The sequence below is a fragment of the Coturnix japonica genome, chromosome 7 (genome assembly GCF_001577835.2).
Source record: "Coturnix japonica isolate 7356 chromosome 7, Coturnix japonica 2.1, whole genome shotgun sequence".
Lineage (NCBI taxonomy): Eukaryota > Metazoa > Chordata > Aves > Galliformes > Phasianidae > Coturnix > Coturnix japonica.
In genome coordinates this window covers 30,574,429-30,590,907 of record NC_029522.1, presented here as the reverse complement: position 1 = coordinate 30,590,907, position 16,479 = coordinate 30,574,429, and the positions used below count along the sequence as shown (strand labels likewise).

The 16,479-nt window shown below is 50.2% G+C and overlaps 1 protein-coding gene across 6 annotated transcripts in view; it reads right to left on the bottom strand.

The window, feature by feature from the left end:
- Window positions 1–16,223, bottom strand: part of CACNB4 (calcium voltage-gated channel auxiliary subunit beta 4) — a 62,263-nt gene extending 46,040 nt beyond the window's left edge. For 4 of the 6 annotated variants that reach the window (XR_001556654.2, XR_001556656.2, XR_001556655.2 and 1 more), the window contains exons 1-2: window positions 16,142–16,222; window positions 15,983–16,066 (exon numbers count right to left, since the gene is read on the bottom strand). Coding sequence is in view for 3 of the 6 variants with exons in the window: in XM_015869092.2 (XP_015724578.1) it covers window positions 15,983–16,066; window positions 16,142–16,150 (93 nt within the window). In the remaining 3 variants the exon portion in view is untranslated. Of the gene's footprint in view, window positions 1–15,982; window positions 16,067–16,141 lie in introns of all 6 variants that reach the window. The other 2 variants (XM_015869095.2, XM_032445703.1) reach the window with 1 other exon arrangement.
- Between the last annotated feature and the right edge of the window lie 256 nt (window positions 16,224–16,479).

Below are 16,479 nucleotides of genomic sequence, written 5' to 3'. Positions count from 1 at the left end.
ACATTAGTAGGCAATGGAGAGGAAGGGAAGTCAGAATATCTGAGCAGACCACAGACCTCTCAAAGATGGGCTTCCCTGCAAGTCCTCCGATGCCACTTGGGATTATCCACATTCCCTTTTTTTCTGAATAGAACCAACACTTTTGGAAGCACAAAGAGAAAAAGGACAGATTCTCTGTGAGACGCACATCTGTACATCCCCAGATATTCATTACCCAGTCATTTCTGAGCTATCCAATTGTGGGAATAATGACTTTTCCAGAGCACGAATTTTGCACAGAACCACTGGAAATTGTGTGTGAAGCCCAATCAAATGACTGCACAACCCAATGGCAGCACTTGCACTGTTCTTTATACCATATATATATATAATATATATACCATATATACCATATATATATATATATATATATTCTTTATATATGTTCTTTATACCTGAGCTGAGGATGGACACAAAGATTCACCCCGATGCAACAAACCCAAACGTTGCCTCCATGAGATTGGATGGAAGCTCTCTAACAGCTCTTCTGCTCCAATAGTAAGGTTACAATGCTGGACTCGTAGCATTACTTCGAACTAATGAGATACTGACTGCAGAGAATGAACCCGCTCCTTCCAGCGTCCTTCAGCACACAAAACCCCCAGTATTTATCAGTGTATTTCATCCAAAACATAAGCATTGGGTTTGACCTTTCAGTGCCTGGATTTTGGGTCCCGATGAAAAAAAGTCCTTTCCCTATGTGCTGTTTTTGCTGAAACCAGCAAAGCAGCCCAAGTATGTATTTCATTAATATAAAGGAAGAGGACTGTCAGCATTCTCCAGCAATCCACCAAAGGCAGGACTTACTTCCATCGCTTGGAGGGAGCCCAGCTCCTCACTCTTCTATGCTATTTAGCACAGCCCAATTCCTCATCCTTCTCCCTCTACAGCAATCTATTTTTTCCTCTCTCTTTTCCTGTTTTATAATACAGATTAGATAAGCACACGGTCGTAGCGACAACAGCTTCTGCCTTGGGGTGGAAGGATGAACAAGACAACCTCTTGTGATCCCACTAACCTCCTTCTCTAACATCTCATGAGCAGTGAGAACTGAATGACATCTGTGATCTTTCACAGTCCTAGAGATACCAGATGAATAAGGACGTATTTATGCTTCAAAAGAAAGAAGCACCGTGGTGTTTGGGGTATGTCTCGGTGCAGGGGATCCTGTGCACTTAAAGGTTTAATTCAAAGAGAGACCTGGATGGTATGCTTTAATTCCTTCAATTTCAATAATAAATTATCCCAGTAGGGTCTCATTTGACAGTTCTGGAGGAAGTGAGGTGCCACCTGTACTGAAACACATTTATCTAACACTGCTATATAAAGGTTGCTATAATTAAACAGAGTGCGAAGACTTCATTGTCACTTTCTCTCAGTTTAAAGCACCTGCAGTGAGAGGTAACCTGACTACATCCGTAGGTATCCTCTATATTTAACCAGCTGTGAGATTTCTCTTTGCTGCTGGCTCTGTGGAGGTCTGCAAAGATCTGAGCTGTGGGAAACTCCAGGCCACAGCTGTGGCGTTCCAGAGCATGTTTGATAAAGAAGAATGGGTTATCTCCACCTCCTGAGGCAGGTATGAATGTCCTCCCAGGTTTTCATAGCTTGAGAGAGCACTACTCTAATTACGGCTTCCACTGGTGTACAGAAATAAGCATGGTGGATCTGAAATGACCTGCAAAATACTGCAAGACACAGCCGATGGCATTACCACTGTGTTAACGTGGGCCTCCCTCTCAGGACTTGCATTGAAGAACCTGTGTGGATCTGTGGGCTCTGAGCAGGCACAGCATTCTCTCCAGCAACATCCATCTACCAGCAATGAGCAGCATCCACCGGGCTGAAATACCAACTGTCTTCATGGTACCAACCCGAAATGACAGTGCCTTATGGCTGGGGCTGTGCTGCAGTTCTTTGTTGGAAGGAAGATACAGGGATTGTTTTCAGAGGAGATGCACATTTATATCTCCCATGCCAGAAAGCATCCCGGCCAGAGGATTAAGCATTTGTTTTGTTTCTTATTTTAAGCTCCTCTTCTCTTCTTATGAATGTTAATCAATCTCCTTAACTGCTATAAGTGCTGATGCTGAGCATTGCTGAATACCACTTTAGCCTGCAACTCATGACATTATGGGAAACCATCAACAAAAGCCAATCATTAACCTTATGGGAAGCTGGTGCCACTTTACCCAAGTAGCTGAAGTTACCCCTGCATTCTGGAGAGCCTCATCAGCGCTGGAACACAGCCCTGCATGCCAAAAGAGCAGCAGTTCCCACCTGGGCTGGGGAAGGAACACCCCACTGCTGTGGGAGGCTGCAGGGCAACGTGGTGTTCACATCCTCCAACAGATGAGCAGCCCAGGAAGCTCCCAGACACTGCACATTTCCCAAAGGCGTTCAAATATTTGCAGTTTTCTCAGTAAACGTTCACACAGATGTGACTGAAATGTAGTTCTCATAAATCACAAATATCCTGCAATAACTCTTTGGAGAAAACAAGGCCCGGGCTGAGCAGTTGGAGATGGACAAAGGTGGCCCTGCCAGCTGAAAACAAAGCACCAATGTCTGCAAAAAACATCACTCCACTGGAGAATGTTCCATTTAGGAAGATTAGTAAACCTACAGTTTCCATTTTGCATTTAGGGTGGCCTAGACTAAGACAAAAGGTGCATAAAAAGGAGCCAGCATTTAGTCCTAGAGCTAAGGAGCACTTTGGATGTTCTTGCTAGGAGGTTAAAGGGAAAAACAAGTAAATAAAGCCAGGCAAACTGACAGAACCTTATCTGTACTTCACTGCTTCTCCTTGGGATTTGACAGGGACGGCTTGATTAGCCTGTTGATTTTACTGCATCTCTTTCTGCTTTATAATCCCATTACCAAACTGCAAGGCAGCACTTTGAATACCATGGCAAGGGACGGTGGGAAGCTGCAGTTCATTTCAGCAGATTTCCATGACTCCCATCCAAATGGAGAAGCTGATGCAGAAACAACAGATCAATGAACAGGCAGCCACTTATCCAACCCCATGTCTTTAAATATTTAGTCAGGACTGCTGAGAACCGAATGGAGAAAAGCAAAGGTTCAAGGATTTTACTGCCTATTTAAGTAAGAGGAGCTTTGCCTGTACAGTCTCAGAGAGAGCTTTGCTCATCTGCCTGATGAAATGATCAGCCTGGGATACTCTCACCATCCTAAAGCAGAACATAAAGTCTGTGTAAGTCTTGAAAACGATGGCTGCTCATCATCATCGTGGGACTCTCCTGGAACACAGAAGCCAGTATAAGAATCCTAAGGCATATCCCTAACTCGCTTCATTTTGAGAGGCACAGAGCAGCCACACAGCCCCTTCTTTCTCCCAGCCCACCCCCCCTAGTCAGGGCCGATTTGCAGAGCCATCCCAGTTTGGTGTGTGGGGGGGGGATGGGGATCCTAGAAGCCTTTTCCAACCTTAATGGTTCTATGATTCTCATTCCTATGGCAGCCCCAAGTGCTCTGCATGGCAGCAGTGCTGTGTGAGTCCTTGTGCAAACCTGGGGCTGTCGGGAGCACTAAAAATACCTTCGCCTCTTCCTCACAAAAGAGAACAATCGTAATTATAGAAATCCTTGTGGCAACGCAAGGTACAGGTATGAAAAGCCCTGTGTGTAAAGGGGGCTGATGCATGAGGAGCTACCAAAATAGAATAGAATCTGCTCCCCGGCTTCCAGGCAGAGATGTCTGAATTCATCTGTAAGCCTTTAACATCCCCAGTTGGCAGCAGTGCACCAATGCACATGGTGTTAAGATGCCAGTCTGAAAGCTTGGGTGTCATTCAGAAGCTTGATTAGCTCGTGTAATTTCCGATGCTCTGAACATTTATACCCACACTCGTATTTTTCCCCTGCCTCTTTCATGTGGCTGATAGATACGCATCATCTCTAATCTCTCAGATCCTACAAGCATGAAAAAAAGAACAGGGTGATGAGTTGATTCCGGCCTTCGACAAGATCCTTACAGAGACTATTTGAAAAATAAGAACGAAAATCCCTACATAGATTGCTGAGGGGACAGTCATGTCCCATATGTAAAACTGCCTATAAGACAGCGAACAAAAAGCAAGAACAAATGGAGAAAGACCAATCTGGATATTAAAATACATGACAGAGTAACAAACTTATAAAGCTTATATTTAAAGATTGGAGTCAGTCACTGTTGGAATACTACAACCGCTGAGCTGCTGGAGAGGTGGAAAACTCATCTGGCTCCAGTTCAGACCAAGTGAAATTAGGACTGAGCCCTCATTACTGCTACAGAACGTTACACTCCTGTACCCCAGCAGATGTCTTAGCAGTGAATCTTGCTGCCACCTCTCGGTTCAGCAGGAAATAAGAGCAGAACCAGAACTGTGCTTCGTGCTGTGTAGATGGAGGACCTGAGCAGCCTTCTCTCATTGCCTGCCTGGCCCAGCCTTGGCCCTGGGAAACCTCTGCTTTTAGAGCTGCTTTCAGGCTCTGCTGGGTACGAGGACGAGCTGATGCTATTTGTGCTGGCTTTGCCTGTCCAGCTGTAGGCCAAAGAACTCCACCTGTGCACCACTGCCTGTACAATGACCCATGATTTTGTGTTACAGCAATGACTCCAACCAGGGGAACAGCAGCTCCAGGGAGGCATTTGCTTTTAACCTGAAGGCATCAAGAAAAGGACAGTTCTCAGCCTCCCTCTCCACCAGGAGCAAAGGTGAACCACCTCCAGCAGCCAAACGCACACCCCAGACTACTCACCTTCCAACTTCACCATTGCAGCTGATGAGCCTTTTAATTCCTGCCCACGTTTATAAGCTGTCAGATCCCTTCAATTACTTTCCCTGCCCTGACTGGGAGTGGGGAGAGCGGATGGCCAAAGCAGAGAAGGATTTCAGAGATGCAATTGCTTTGCAAGAAGCAGCATAATTAAGTATTTAAGTAAAATTCCCTGCAGGGATGTGTTGCAACAGCAATAGAGCCAGGCAGAACCAACTCCAGAATTGGAAGCGGTCTTTCAAGAAGGTGAGAATGTGCAGCATCTTCCCTGCAGGCATTCAAGGCCAGGCTGGATGTGGCTCTGGGCAGCCTGGGCTGCTGGTTGGTGACCCTGCACACAGCAGGGGGTTGGAGCTGGATGAGCACTGTGGGCCTTTGCAACCCAGGCCATTCGATGGTTCTTGTACTGAGGCCCTTAATGCATGCTCAGTATTGCAACTTACAAACTTAGTCATGGCTAAAAGACTTCCATGAACCATCTTTAATTGAAGAACCCACCTGAACCTCGGGGTGGGGATGTAGGTGGCAGGGGCACAGGTGACAAAGGAGCTGCACGATGCCCTGAACTTGTGACTGTGACTCAGTAGGTGAAGCGTGATGGCTCTGACACATTCACGGAAACGGCTTCTTAAATTAAAACGTCTTCAGTTCTGTGCAGATCCTGAAACAGACACCGATGCCTTCATCTGAAATGACCCATAGTGCAGGGGTAATGAAAATATTCCTTCTACTTACACTAATTCTTGCTCTTCCCTTGAATATTAGCAGCCATCAGCTCGCATAAGGGGCTGCTCAGGTCCTGCTCACGTCCACAATGCAAAGTAATGCATCCATTTGCAGAAGCTGAGAAGAGCAGTTTCCAGAAAAGCTTTTATTGTAGCCATAGGCATGGGTTGCCAACCACAAATAGCAAACAGCCTTGGGTGCCAGTATTAGCCTCACAGGTGCTTTGCCATACAGGCAATGCACTCATAAGCCCCTTGAACACATTTAAGACAGGGAACGAGCACTGACAGGCACTGGTGGCAGCAGGGAGATCCATGTGCTTGTTTCAAATGAGGCCTTTGGTCTCTGTGGGGTTTGGTGGGAAGCTGTGGTCACTGCCAGAATGCCCGGCTGCTGGCCTGCTTCTGGCATTGCACAGCCCTGAAATCACCTGGAATGGCCTTTGGGACTGAGGGAGAGGCACCACCGACTACATGCACCATGAAGTTAAGCAGATCAGGGCATATCCATGTGTTTCAAGAGCCTCTTTGCAAGAGGAGCACTGTGTGGTTCCAGCTGGGTTCTATAATACAAACAAGGCAGCCTCCACAGCTGTGTTCCAGGCGGAGCAGAGACACACTGAGCCTGAGCTTCAGGTACCAAGCGCTGGAGGCAAATCGATAAAGGCTTCATGGATTGCACTCTCACAACTACATTTCAACCTCCATGAATGTTTTCTGGGCATCCAGTGCCCCAACCAGCACTGCACACAGAACCTCCCCCTGTACTGCTGCAAACACACTGGCAAGGGAAGCAACTGGGGGATATGAAAAGCAGAAAACACTCGTGTTCCACTTTACTGATCACAGAGAAGCAGAAATCCACAAGCACGCACCCATTCAGTTGATCCTTTTTCATCATCAGTGCCATCACATCCTTCCCATTCTCCTACAGCTCAATTCATTTCTTCACCTCCTCGCGCAGCCACAGCCCACGAGATGACAGCAGCATGGGATCCTCCTGTGCCACCCATCACACGGCCCAAGTATCCCAGCCCCAGTGATGCTGTGGGGCAGCTGAACAGCTCTGCCTTCACTGTGACCCCAAAACAGGCCAGCCACTAACCTGGGAATAATGCAGCAGCAGCCACTGTCCCCCCTCACCAAGTGCTGTTAGTCAGCAGTATAAATACACACAGAAGGGCAGACGTGTGGTGTTGGGACACGACAGCGACTAAAAAGGGCCGTGCCTCCATTTTAAGGATTCCTCTGCTAAAACGCAGAGCGTGTGTTGGTTAATAAGGGACAAAACCCCGTTTCCCTTCTGCCGCGTGGCCTCGTGCTGCTATTTTGGATGTGGGTTACCATGGAAATCAGCAGAGCCCAGAATGAATCTGTGCCGTCATCATGCTGCAGTTTAGGGCACACAGCTCCATAGTATCTCACTATGACCTGCAGGTACAAGCAGCGGTTGGAGCTTTCATGAAGACACGGGATTTAATGCACAAACCACCACCAGGAGATGTTCTCTGCCATTTTCTACATGCACTGCCCAGAGCCCAGCAAGCTTGGATTACAAACAGTAATAACAACCCAAAGATCGCAGTGCCGGCAACAAAACACCTTCTGCATCGGCACTGTTTGCTTTTAGGAGCTCCATAGGCAGAGTTTAAAGGTAAATTACACGTGTATTTGTGGTCATGCACTGTCCTATTCCGGCACTCGGGGGAACAGCGCCACCGCGCGGCTGCTCCCGGAACTGCAGCGCTCCCAGCTCTAACCCGCTGGAGAATTAATTAATCCTACACAACTGGAGCCTACAAGTCTCATCCGAAACACTGCACCTATTTTTTAAGGATCAGATACTTAATTCCCAAGGAATTAAATGACATTTATCTTTCTGAACTACCGCGTCTGCACACCCGGCAGGTCTGCACAGAGCAGTCTGTAAACCCCATGGTTATGCAGCCATTGGGGCACGAGAAGAACCGAAATAACCCCAATCAACAACAAGAGCATCGAATGGCCATTGGGGAGACATGGCATGACCTTGCTGTGGGCACTGCTGGATGTGCCATCTTCTATTACCCACAGTGGGGACAGATGCCAAAGAATGGAAAGGATCCAGAAATAAAGCCCAGCCATCATCTGAGCGCTGAAGACTCGTCCTGACGTGAGAGAGGTAAAGCAGTTACATCGTGTATCAGGAAATGTGATGCTGGTGCCCCTTGGAGCAAAGAAGGGGATTGCTCTCACTGCCAACGTGGTGCGTTATCCATCCACACTGAGCCCTTAAGGGCTGATTGTGAGGGTGGGCAGTGATAGGACAAGGAATGGTTTGAAACTAAGACAGGGAGGTTTAGGTTGGATCTTAGTGGGGTGCTTTTGACACAGAGGGTGGTGACGCACTGTTCACAGGTTGCCCAAGGAGGCTGTGGATGCCCCATCCCTGCAGGCATTCAAGGCCAGGCTGGATGTGGCTCTGGGCAGCCTGGGCTGGTTGGTGACCCTGCACATAATAGCAGGCAGATGGAACTGAATGAGCACTGTGGGCCTTTGCAACCCAGGCCATCCTATGAACCCCTTGTCTATATGGGGCCTTCACAGAGCAGGACTGCTGTGAGAAAAGCAAGGGAACATCCGGAGCTGCATGTTCAGTGCAAGCGTACAGATGAGCTAAAAATAAAGGTGGGGCCAAAGGGAGACATTTGAGTCAATGTATGTACTGTAGGAATTTAGGGCATGATTCATTAGCCAAAAAAATCCCAACACCCTCTGTAGCTATTTTCAAGGAGGTACATGCATAATTGATGCGGAACAAGAGTGGGCCGCAATTTCCCCCACGCTGCTTCTGCATAAATTACACTGCCTTGTAATTCATCACACTCCTGCTTTTCCCCCATGTAAGTGGTAACCCCTCATTTAACCATCATGGAAAACAGGAGCAAAGTACGTACAAGGGAAACAGCTGCAGGTTCGACACACACTCGTGGCCCCAGACAACTGGAAAGGGAAATACTTCTCAGTAGGAGGACCATTAGGAGGTGACTTCTCACTGTTGTTTCATTTTTGGTAACCACAGTTGATGACAGGATACAGAAGTGCTTCTAAACCAGCAGCACGAAGCTCAGGGAAGACCTAAAGCAAAGGATCATCGCAGAATGGCCTGGGTTGCAAAGGCAAAGGCACACTTGTTCAGCAAGAAGCCGTGCCATGGACAGACACTAAAAAGGAGCATGAAGTTTGCACAGAGATATCCATCCACCAGGGACATCAGTAACACATTTGCACCCCTGTTGCCTGACAAAGGAGGACAAGGCATCAGGAACGAAGCAGGACAGGAGCGGGTAAGGTAAGGATGGAGGGGACACACAGCATGTGTATGCTGCTCTCCTGCCTACGTAATGGAGATTTCAGCATCAATCACGGGAAGCGAGTTCATTATAAAGACTGTCAGGAGGAAGGGCTGGATGTTCAGCCAAACAGATGGGTGTGCTCTGCTCAGCAATGCTCACATCACTCTCTTGTTGTGCACCCCACGCTGCCTGCCAGGCACCCAGCAGCAGCCATCCCTCACTCCACCTTCATTTCACGTTGTGCACATCTCTACCTGCTGAAGAGGAATCGTATCCTTGGCTTCGTGGTGACCCCCATCCAAGAGCCTGTATGGAACACAGACACCCAGTGCTGTTGAGCAGCACACGAATGGGGTGGTAGCTCCCTAATACATATAACATGCATTGTCACCACAAGGACCTGAGATAGGACAAAATACCACTGAACCCATAAGGTAAGAAGAGTTCACAAGTCCGGTGCATTCCCACACTAAGAATGGTGTGAGAGTGCAAGGAACAAAGCCAAGGGAGCACACAGAGCACAGAAGTACTGTACAGAAGTACAGCCATTAGGATGTAAGCTTAAGGCCACACAGGAGCCCACAGAGATGCATGGAATGCTCCCAACACTCCAGACCTAAAGAACTTGCGATGTTCTATGCAAAACAAACAAAATCAGTGGCAGGAGGAGAGGTTTCCTTGGCATGCCCACTAAAGCTCTGCATTTTGGTTACAGGGATGGCTGAGGTTTCCTTATGAGCAGCCAAAAGGTTCATATGCTGCCAAGAGACGCGCTGTTATTCCGAGTCACCTTCTGGACATCCTTTCTCAAATGTCACGTTGTCCTGCGTCAATTAGCCAAAAGCCATCACAAGGTGATGGTGTAACAGGCAGGAGTGATAAAACCAGCCTCCAACTGGAGATCGTGTGAGCATCTGGCTGAAGTTCACACCCAAACCTACGTGTAATGAACTGTGATACAGATCTACTTCCTCGTTACTGAAAAGCAGAAAAGAAAGGCAAAAATCTGAAGATTACACACGTCAGGCTTTCCCATCTAGCCCCGAAGCCAACAGAAAAGAGCTAAGGAGCTATTTATCCAACTCTGCAGGTCCCCCAAGGCCTAATAATTTTAGGGAAAGGCTATTTCTGTCTCTGCCATATGCTCTGCAGAGCAACAGAACATATTTTAACAAACACAGGTTTGGAGTCCCATGTAATCATCTCTGCTTCCTCCACATTCAGCACAGACAATCACATCAAGATTGCGTTGCACACAAGCCATCCGTGTCCATAGAAACTGCATGAAAGCACACACAGTCAGAGCCTTTGCACGCCTTTAGATCCCAAAAACCTGGGAAAATGGCTCCAGCTCTCATTGCTGCGCTGCAGTCACAGGGCTGGAGCTCCGCATGTGCTGTGAGCACATAACAGAGCAGCAGCAAAACACAGCAGTGAGGTCGGGTGGGCAAAGGAAGTGTATAAACAGGAGGGGGAATGGCTGTTTGTGAGGGTGGGCAGTGATAGGACAAGGGGGAATGGTTTGAAACTGAGACAGGGGAGGTTTAGGTTGGATCTTAGTGGGATGTTTTTGACACAGAGGGTGGTGACGCACTGTTCACAGGTTGCCCAAGGAGGCTGTGGGTGCCCCATCCCTGCAGGCATTAAATGGANCAAGGAGGCTGTGGATGCCCCATCCCTGCAGGCATTCAAGGCCAGGCTGGATGTGGCTCTGGGCAGCCTGGGCTGCTGGTTGGTGACCCTGCACACAGCAGGGGGTTGGAGTTGGATGAGCACTGTGGGCCTTTGCAACCCAGGCCGTTCTGTGATCCTGTGTTCCAGCAGAGCACCCAGCCCTGTGCCACAGCAACACGCCTTCACAGCCAAGGCTCTGAGTGCTGACCTGTGAGCACCCCGTGCTTGGTGTGACAGTATTGGCATCCCCAGCGTTATCAGAACAGGGAAAGCATTCGCTGCTTTTCACTGCATTTGCTGCACCACAGCACACAATAAAGAGAATTAATCTTAGGGGTCACACTAGGAGAATGCATTCCAACAAACACCCACGGCACACAGAGAGACGGGTAACTCCAAAATACGGGAAATTTGGGATGAGAAATAGCCAAAGCCTATTTTTTATTCATACCTACGCTGCCTCTGCTATTAATATCTGACTTCTCTTGCGTGACTTGAGGCTATTTTAAAAATGAAACCTTGTTCCCATGGAGACCATAAGCCGGTCAGCACATCTGCTGCAGAACAGGATGGCACGTTTGTTACATGAGAATTTCAGAGCTCAGACTGCCACGAATCCACACCCGGCGGCTGATCCAGGGCTCTGAACGGCAACAAACAGAGAGGATAATTCGGGGACTCTTATTTATTATTTATCCCAACACCACGCAATCAGGATCCATATTTGCTTGCAAACAAAGATGACAAAAAACCTTTTCCCTTTTCCAGCGGAACGCTAAGGGGGAACTTAATTTGAGATTCAATTAGCGCATTAAGAAACATTCAATTAAGCTTCCCGGTGACACGGAGCAGCGCCGCTACGCTCACGTTCCAGAAGCAGCAGTGAGCCTGGCAAGCACAGCCAAGGAGAGGAGCCACGTTTCTTATTCTTCTCTTCCCACCCCAGCAAGAAAATCCATCCACATTCCCTTCTATCGCTGCTTACGATGCTCATCCCCACCCACCTCCTCCTCCCCTTGCAGAGAACAGCCCACACAAGGCGAGACTTTGGGACACTGGGGTCATAAAGGACAGCACAAGGCAGATGTGGGTGCCCACAGGAACAGAGGACGTGCTCCATCAGCCTCCCAGAGCACCCGAGGCAACTCCAGGACAACTTTCAGCTGCACATCCCATGACTGAGAGCTGAGCTATGCCGGCAGCACCTGGTGGGACACAAGGTAGGACACAGCTGCCATCTGGAAGTCACCAGCAACAGCCAGTGTGGGGTTGGGAGCTGCACAGACACAACCCAGAAGCCCATCCCTCCAGCAGCACTAACAGCCTGATTTGGTCTGACAGCCTCCACTGTGTCAGCGTTTCTCATAACAGCAGCCCTCGCTGTTTGTATCACCAAGGTCACCACAGACGTCCCATCCCACACCAGTCACACCCACAGGCTCCTGAGGGTCAAATGTCCTCAACAGTGCCCTCCAACAACAGGCTGCCTTCACAACAAGTGTGCAGATCTGGCACTGAGGGTCAGCGTTTGGTGGGCACAGTAACGACAGACCAATGGTTGGACTTCATGGTCCTCAAGGTCTCTCCCAGTCTCAGTGATTCTACGATTCCAAGTCATCCCTTCCATTGGAAACAAAGCATAGGTCAGTGGAGGACACCTACCAACAGCTCCAAAGTTCACAGCGCTTTCCTATGCCTACCCAATGGTGCTGCACACAAGAGAAGACCTCAAGCCAGCCTCAAAGTCAGATGGATATTGGTATGCTATAGACCAAGATGCTCTGTAGAAACGTATTTCAGTTCAAGCGTGACTTGTGATGGTTTTGCCTCTCTGCACGCCTACAGGTTTAGGTTAAGCCAAAGCCAATTGGTCATAAGGGTGGTTTAACCCAAAAGATGTAACTGTTGTACCTTTAACTGTGCTGATCTAAGAACAAAGGTGAGTTACAGCAACACTGTGCTGCCATCAAGGCTGACGTTCTTTGGGGAAAGGGCTGAATCTTTTATTCACCTGTCAAATGCCTCAATGGCTGCTAAATGCTGTGTAGAAAAAAATAATGATCCAGCCCTCTGTCTAAGGAATAATCATATTCTGCAGTAAGTTATATTTTAGAAATTAATGACTCATCGTAGCATTGAGCTCATCCTGTAAATGACTGAATTTCTAACCTGCTCCTTTGCAGATATATGTTTTATCACCCTCATCAGTGCTGGATTTGGCTCGTTGCACATCTGGCTGGCTTGGACAACACCGCTCAGTACCACCCGCTTCTGCTACCAGAAAGTCTGTGTTTCAGAGCAGCCCCAGCTCGTGATCATCAACCCGTCCTTCCAGATCTCATATGCAAACAATTTTGTCTTGAGGAAACCAGAAGAGAACTGAAGGCAGATGCAACAACCAACCAGAGTGCACCCCTCGGTCCTGCAGGAGCAACAGCACAACCACATCCAGGGGCTGGGAAAACTGACCTGAAAACAAAGTTGTGAAGCTCTTTAGATTTCCTTTACTTTCTTGGAGGGGGTTAGAACAACATTCTTTGTTCAAAGCATTGACACGGCCTGAGAGCTGCTCAAATCACAGTAGGACCTGCTTCCTTCTCTCAGTATTGCAGATGAAAAAGTAGCGGGCGCAACCACAGCCAGAGATGCAACTGCAGGTGTAACTTGGTCTGAAAAGAAAACTGACTTCAACTGTCTCTAAAGAACGGTCAGCAAAAAGACTCCCAGGAACAAGCTGTACGTCTTCGTGCCATTTTAAGTGAAGTTACTATGCCAGAAGTGGACATGGATGCTCTACTTGGAGACTCTGGTAACAGCTCAGAGGGATTTCTAAACGCTTCAACACACTCAGGAAGACTTCAGCAGCAGGCCCTGCTGGATTCAGGTGCACACAACTGAGCTTCACTTCAATCACCTGAATCACCCAAACATTTGCAATTAGAGGCAGGTTCACAGCCAGACTTCAATTTTAGTTGCATCTTTGAGAGCTGAGCTATTCAAAATTGATACCTCTCCACCAAAGAGGAAACCCACCCAGCCACCCTTCAGAAACTCAGTCCAACATCTCTACAAAGGAGGGCAGACAGAGCTGAGACCTTGGAGGAGAACACACAGGTGAGCATTTGGTGCCCCAGGGCAGAGCAGCCCCCCAGGCAGGGCTGCATTTAGGGCAGCAGGGGGGAGGGGACGGGGGCTCAGTTCTCCTGCAGAGCCCTTATCTCCAACTATCAAAGTCTCTGCTTCAGACGCTGGCTATCCCTGGGGACTCCTAGTCCAGTAACACAGATACAGCCATTTACCACGAGTTTTTTCCTCCCTGGATTGCATTAAGGTGTTCCAAAAGGCTTTAACGACTCCCGGCACACACACCTGCCCAGTAACCAGGCAGCCTCTGCCCTGCACTGCAGCCAGGAGCACAGCACACACACTGGGCACTTCCATTGGACAAGAGCAGAGCTGTGACACCACCTTTGTGCTGCTGCTGTTGTTGCTCACCTAAAACTTTACTCAACAAAATAAATTCCATTTGAAAATGGCAGGTACTGCACTGCACTGCAAATAGGAGGTGGAAACGAAGTCTTCTGGAGGAAAAGAAAACCCAGCGAATTATCATTCCAGCATCTGCAAAATTCTAAGTGTACGTTTGCAGCTGGCCTACTTATCCCCTTACTCCATGGCGCTGATAATTGACTTCTGTCCCTCAAGGGCTTCTGAAACACAACCGAGCAGCACCAACGTGGCTGTCAGAGGAGCAGCATTGCACAGCCAGCCTGGTTTGGGCCCCACTGATCAGCCCCAGCTCTGGGCCGTTGCTCCAGCTCTGCTCACAGATCAGCATTCGAACTGATGGTTGTTGGAGGCACGACACAACCTCCACATTTCCCCCCATGGATGCTCACACAGTGTGGACTCGGAGCTGGTCCCACATCAGACACTGCCCAGATCCACAGCAGGTTGGCACTGTGAGATACCAACACTTACTACGCTGCCTTCCAAGCCAAAAAGGTCTTTTCTCTCCTCGCTAAGAGGCATCTTACATTTACCTCATGTAACCTGCTTTTGTGTTGGTCTGATGAAGCCCAGTGCTGGAGGCCCACAGCTCGGCCACTGCTGGCACACCCAGCTCCAAGTGACAGCCGTGATGGTGGCACGAGCACCAGCTCATCCACGCATCATCCTCTTTTAAATCCAACTCACTGATGGACTTCAAACAACAGTTAAAGGCAACGTAAAGAAAAGTTGTGTAAAGAGTTCAAGTGTGGGGTTATGCAAAAGGAAGGTGACAATAAAACTTGCACAGGCAGCGTGAAAACTGCATCACAGCTCTTAACACACTGATCCAAAACAGACTTAAACTCCTCAGAGATGTTAATACATCCGACTGTCCTTTTCTGTAAGGAAAATAGGGCCGTACATACAGTGGGGACATTACTTGAAGGCAATTCCTGCTGTTGGGACACTTTTTCCCCCCTGCCCTGTGCTGTTAGCAGAGGAACTGCACCCCATCAGCTGGGGCTGCTCTGCACACAGCTCAACTGCCACAGCAAGAACACAACGCAAAGGGCTCCTGCACTAAACGAGCAGCCACAGCACCGCCAGGAGACGAGCGGAACTGCTGCATGGAGAGCAGCGCTGTATGGAGCGCACACGAAGGGCTGCTGTGACCTTACCGAGCGCTCCTTGGAGGCAGCTCCTCCGCTCCGTGCCGAGGTGGGAGGGAGCCCTGCAGTTATTTTCGGCGTGCAGCTCACACAACCCAACCACAGCTTCCTACGGATCCCACCGACGGACCCGCCGTGCCCGCCTGCATCGCAGGGCTCGGGGACCGACACAGCGAGGGGCACCGCGGGCACGGAAAGTCGTCTTAGAGAGCGACCGAAATGAGAGCAATCATTGCACTGGAAGGGCTGCGTTCAGGAGCACAGCTGCCTCCTGCTGACCTGACACCGTATCTTCGTACGGACACACTGTGCTACGAGAGCCTGGCGCTGCCACGTGCAGGGGCTGAGCACAGCGGGACCCGAAGCGCTGAACTCGGAGCCGTGGAAGCTCCGGCAGCTCCTGAGCACGGACACAGCGCTCACAACACAACACAGCGCTCCATCCCGCAGGGACACGTTGTGAGCCGCTCCTGGTTACCGCACAGCTGACAGCGTCCGAAGGAATGAGCAAAAAGTGCCGGGAGCATCTCAGCGCACCCCGAGATGCCGTGTCAGCCTGGGAGCCAACCTCGCGTCTCTCCTCTCCCGGAGGCTCAGCACCGCCACGTGCAGCGCTAATCCCCGCTCTATAAAGCGGGGCCGGGATGCTCCGAGCGCAGCACGAGGCACCGCCGGTTCCGCACGCCGCCCCCAACACCCGAGACCGTGGCACCGCATGGACTCGGCCCGGCCCGACTCCGCTCCCCCGCAGGGATGGGCGCCCTCACCTGCCGCAGGATGAAGCTGGTGGACGTGGTGCTGCCGTCCGAGCGCTTCAGCCGGCTGCGGCGCGTGGCCGTGCCCCTCGTCACCTGCGCCGGGGAAAGCGGAGACGTGAAGGTCGCGTACCGCCCGCCCGCCCCGCCGCCCCCCGCAGCTGAACCCACCGCGGCCATCACGGCGACGAACGGCGGCACCTCCGAGCAGCCGGGAGAGAGTGCGGGGAGGGAAGGGAGAGGGCGGAGGGAGGGGAGAGGGAGGAGCGGGGCGGGGGGCGGCGGCACCTGGGAGGCGAGGGGCGGCCCCGAGGCGGCGCCGTCGGTGGGGGGGAAGCGGCACCGCACGGCTCGGCTCCGCACGGCTCCAAACCGGGCGGCGGGCACCGAACTCGGGCTTCACGGCCGCCTCCTGAAGCTCCTCGGGGGATGGGAACGAGCCCGGCACGGGGCAGCGTCCACGAGGCGCTGCGGGACCCTGCGGTGTCGGCAGCTCCCGTTCGTAAGCG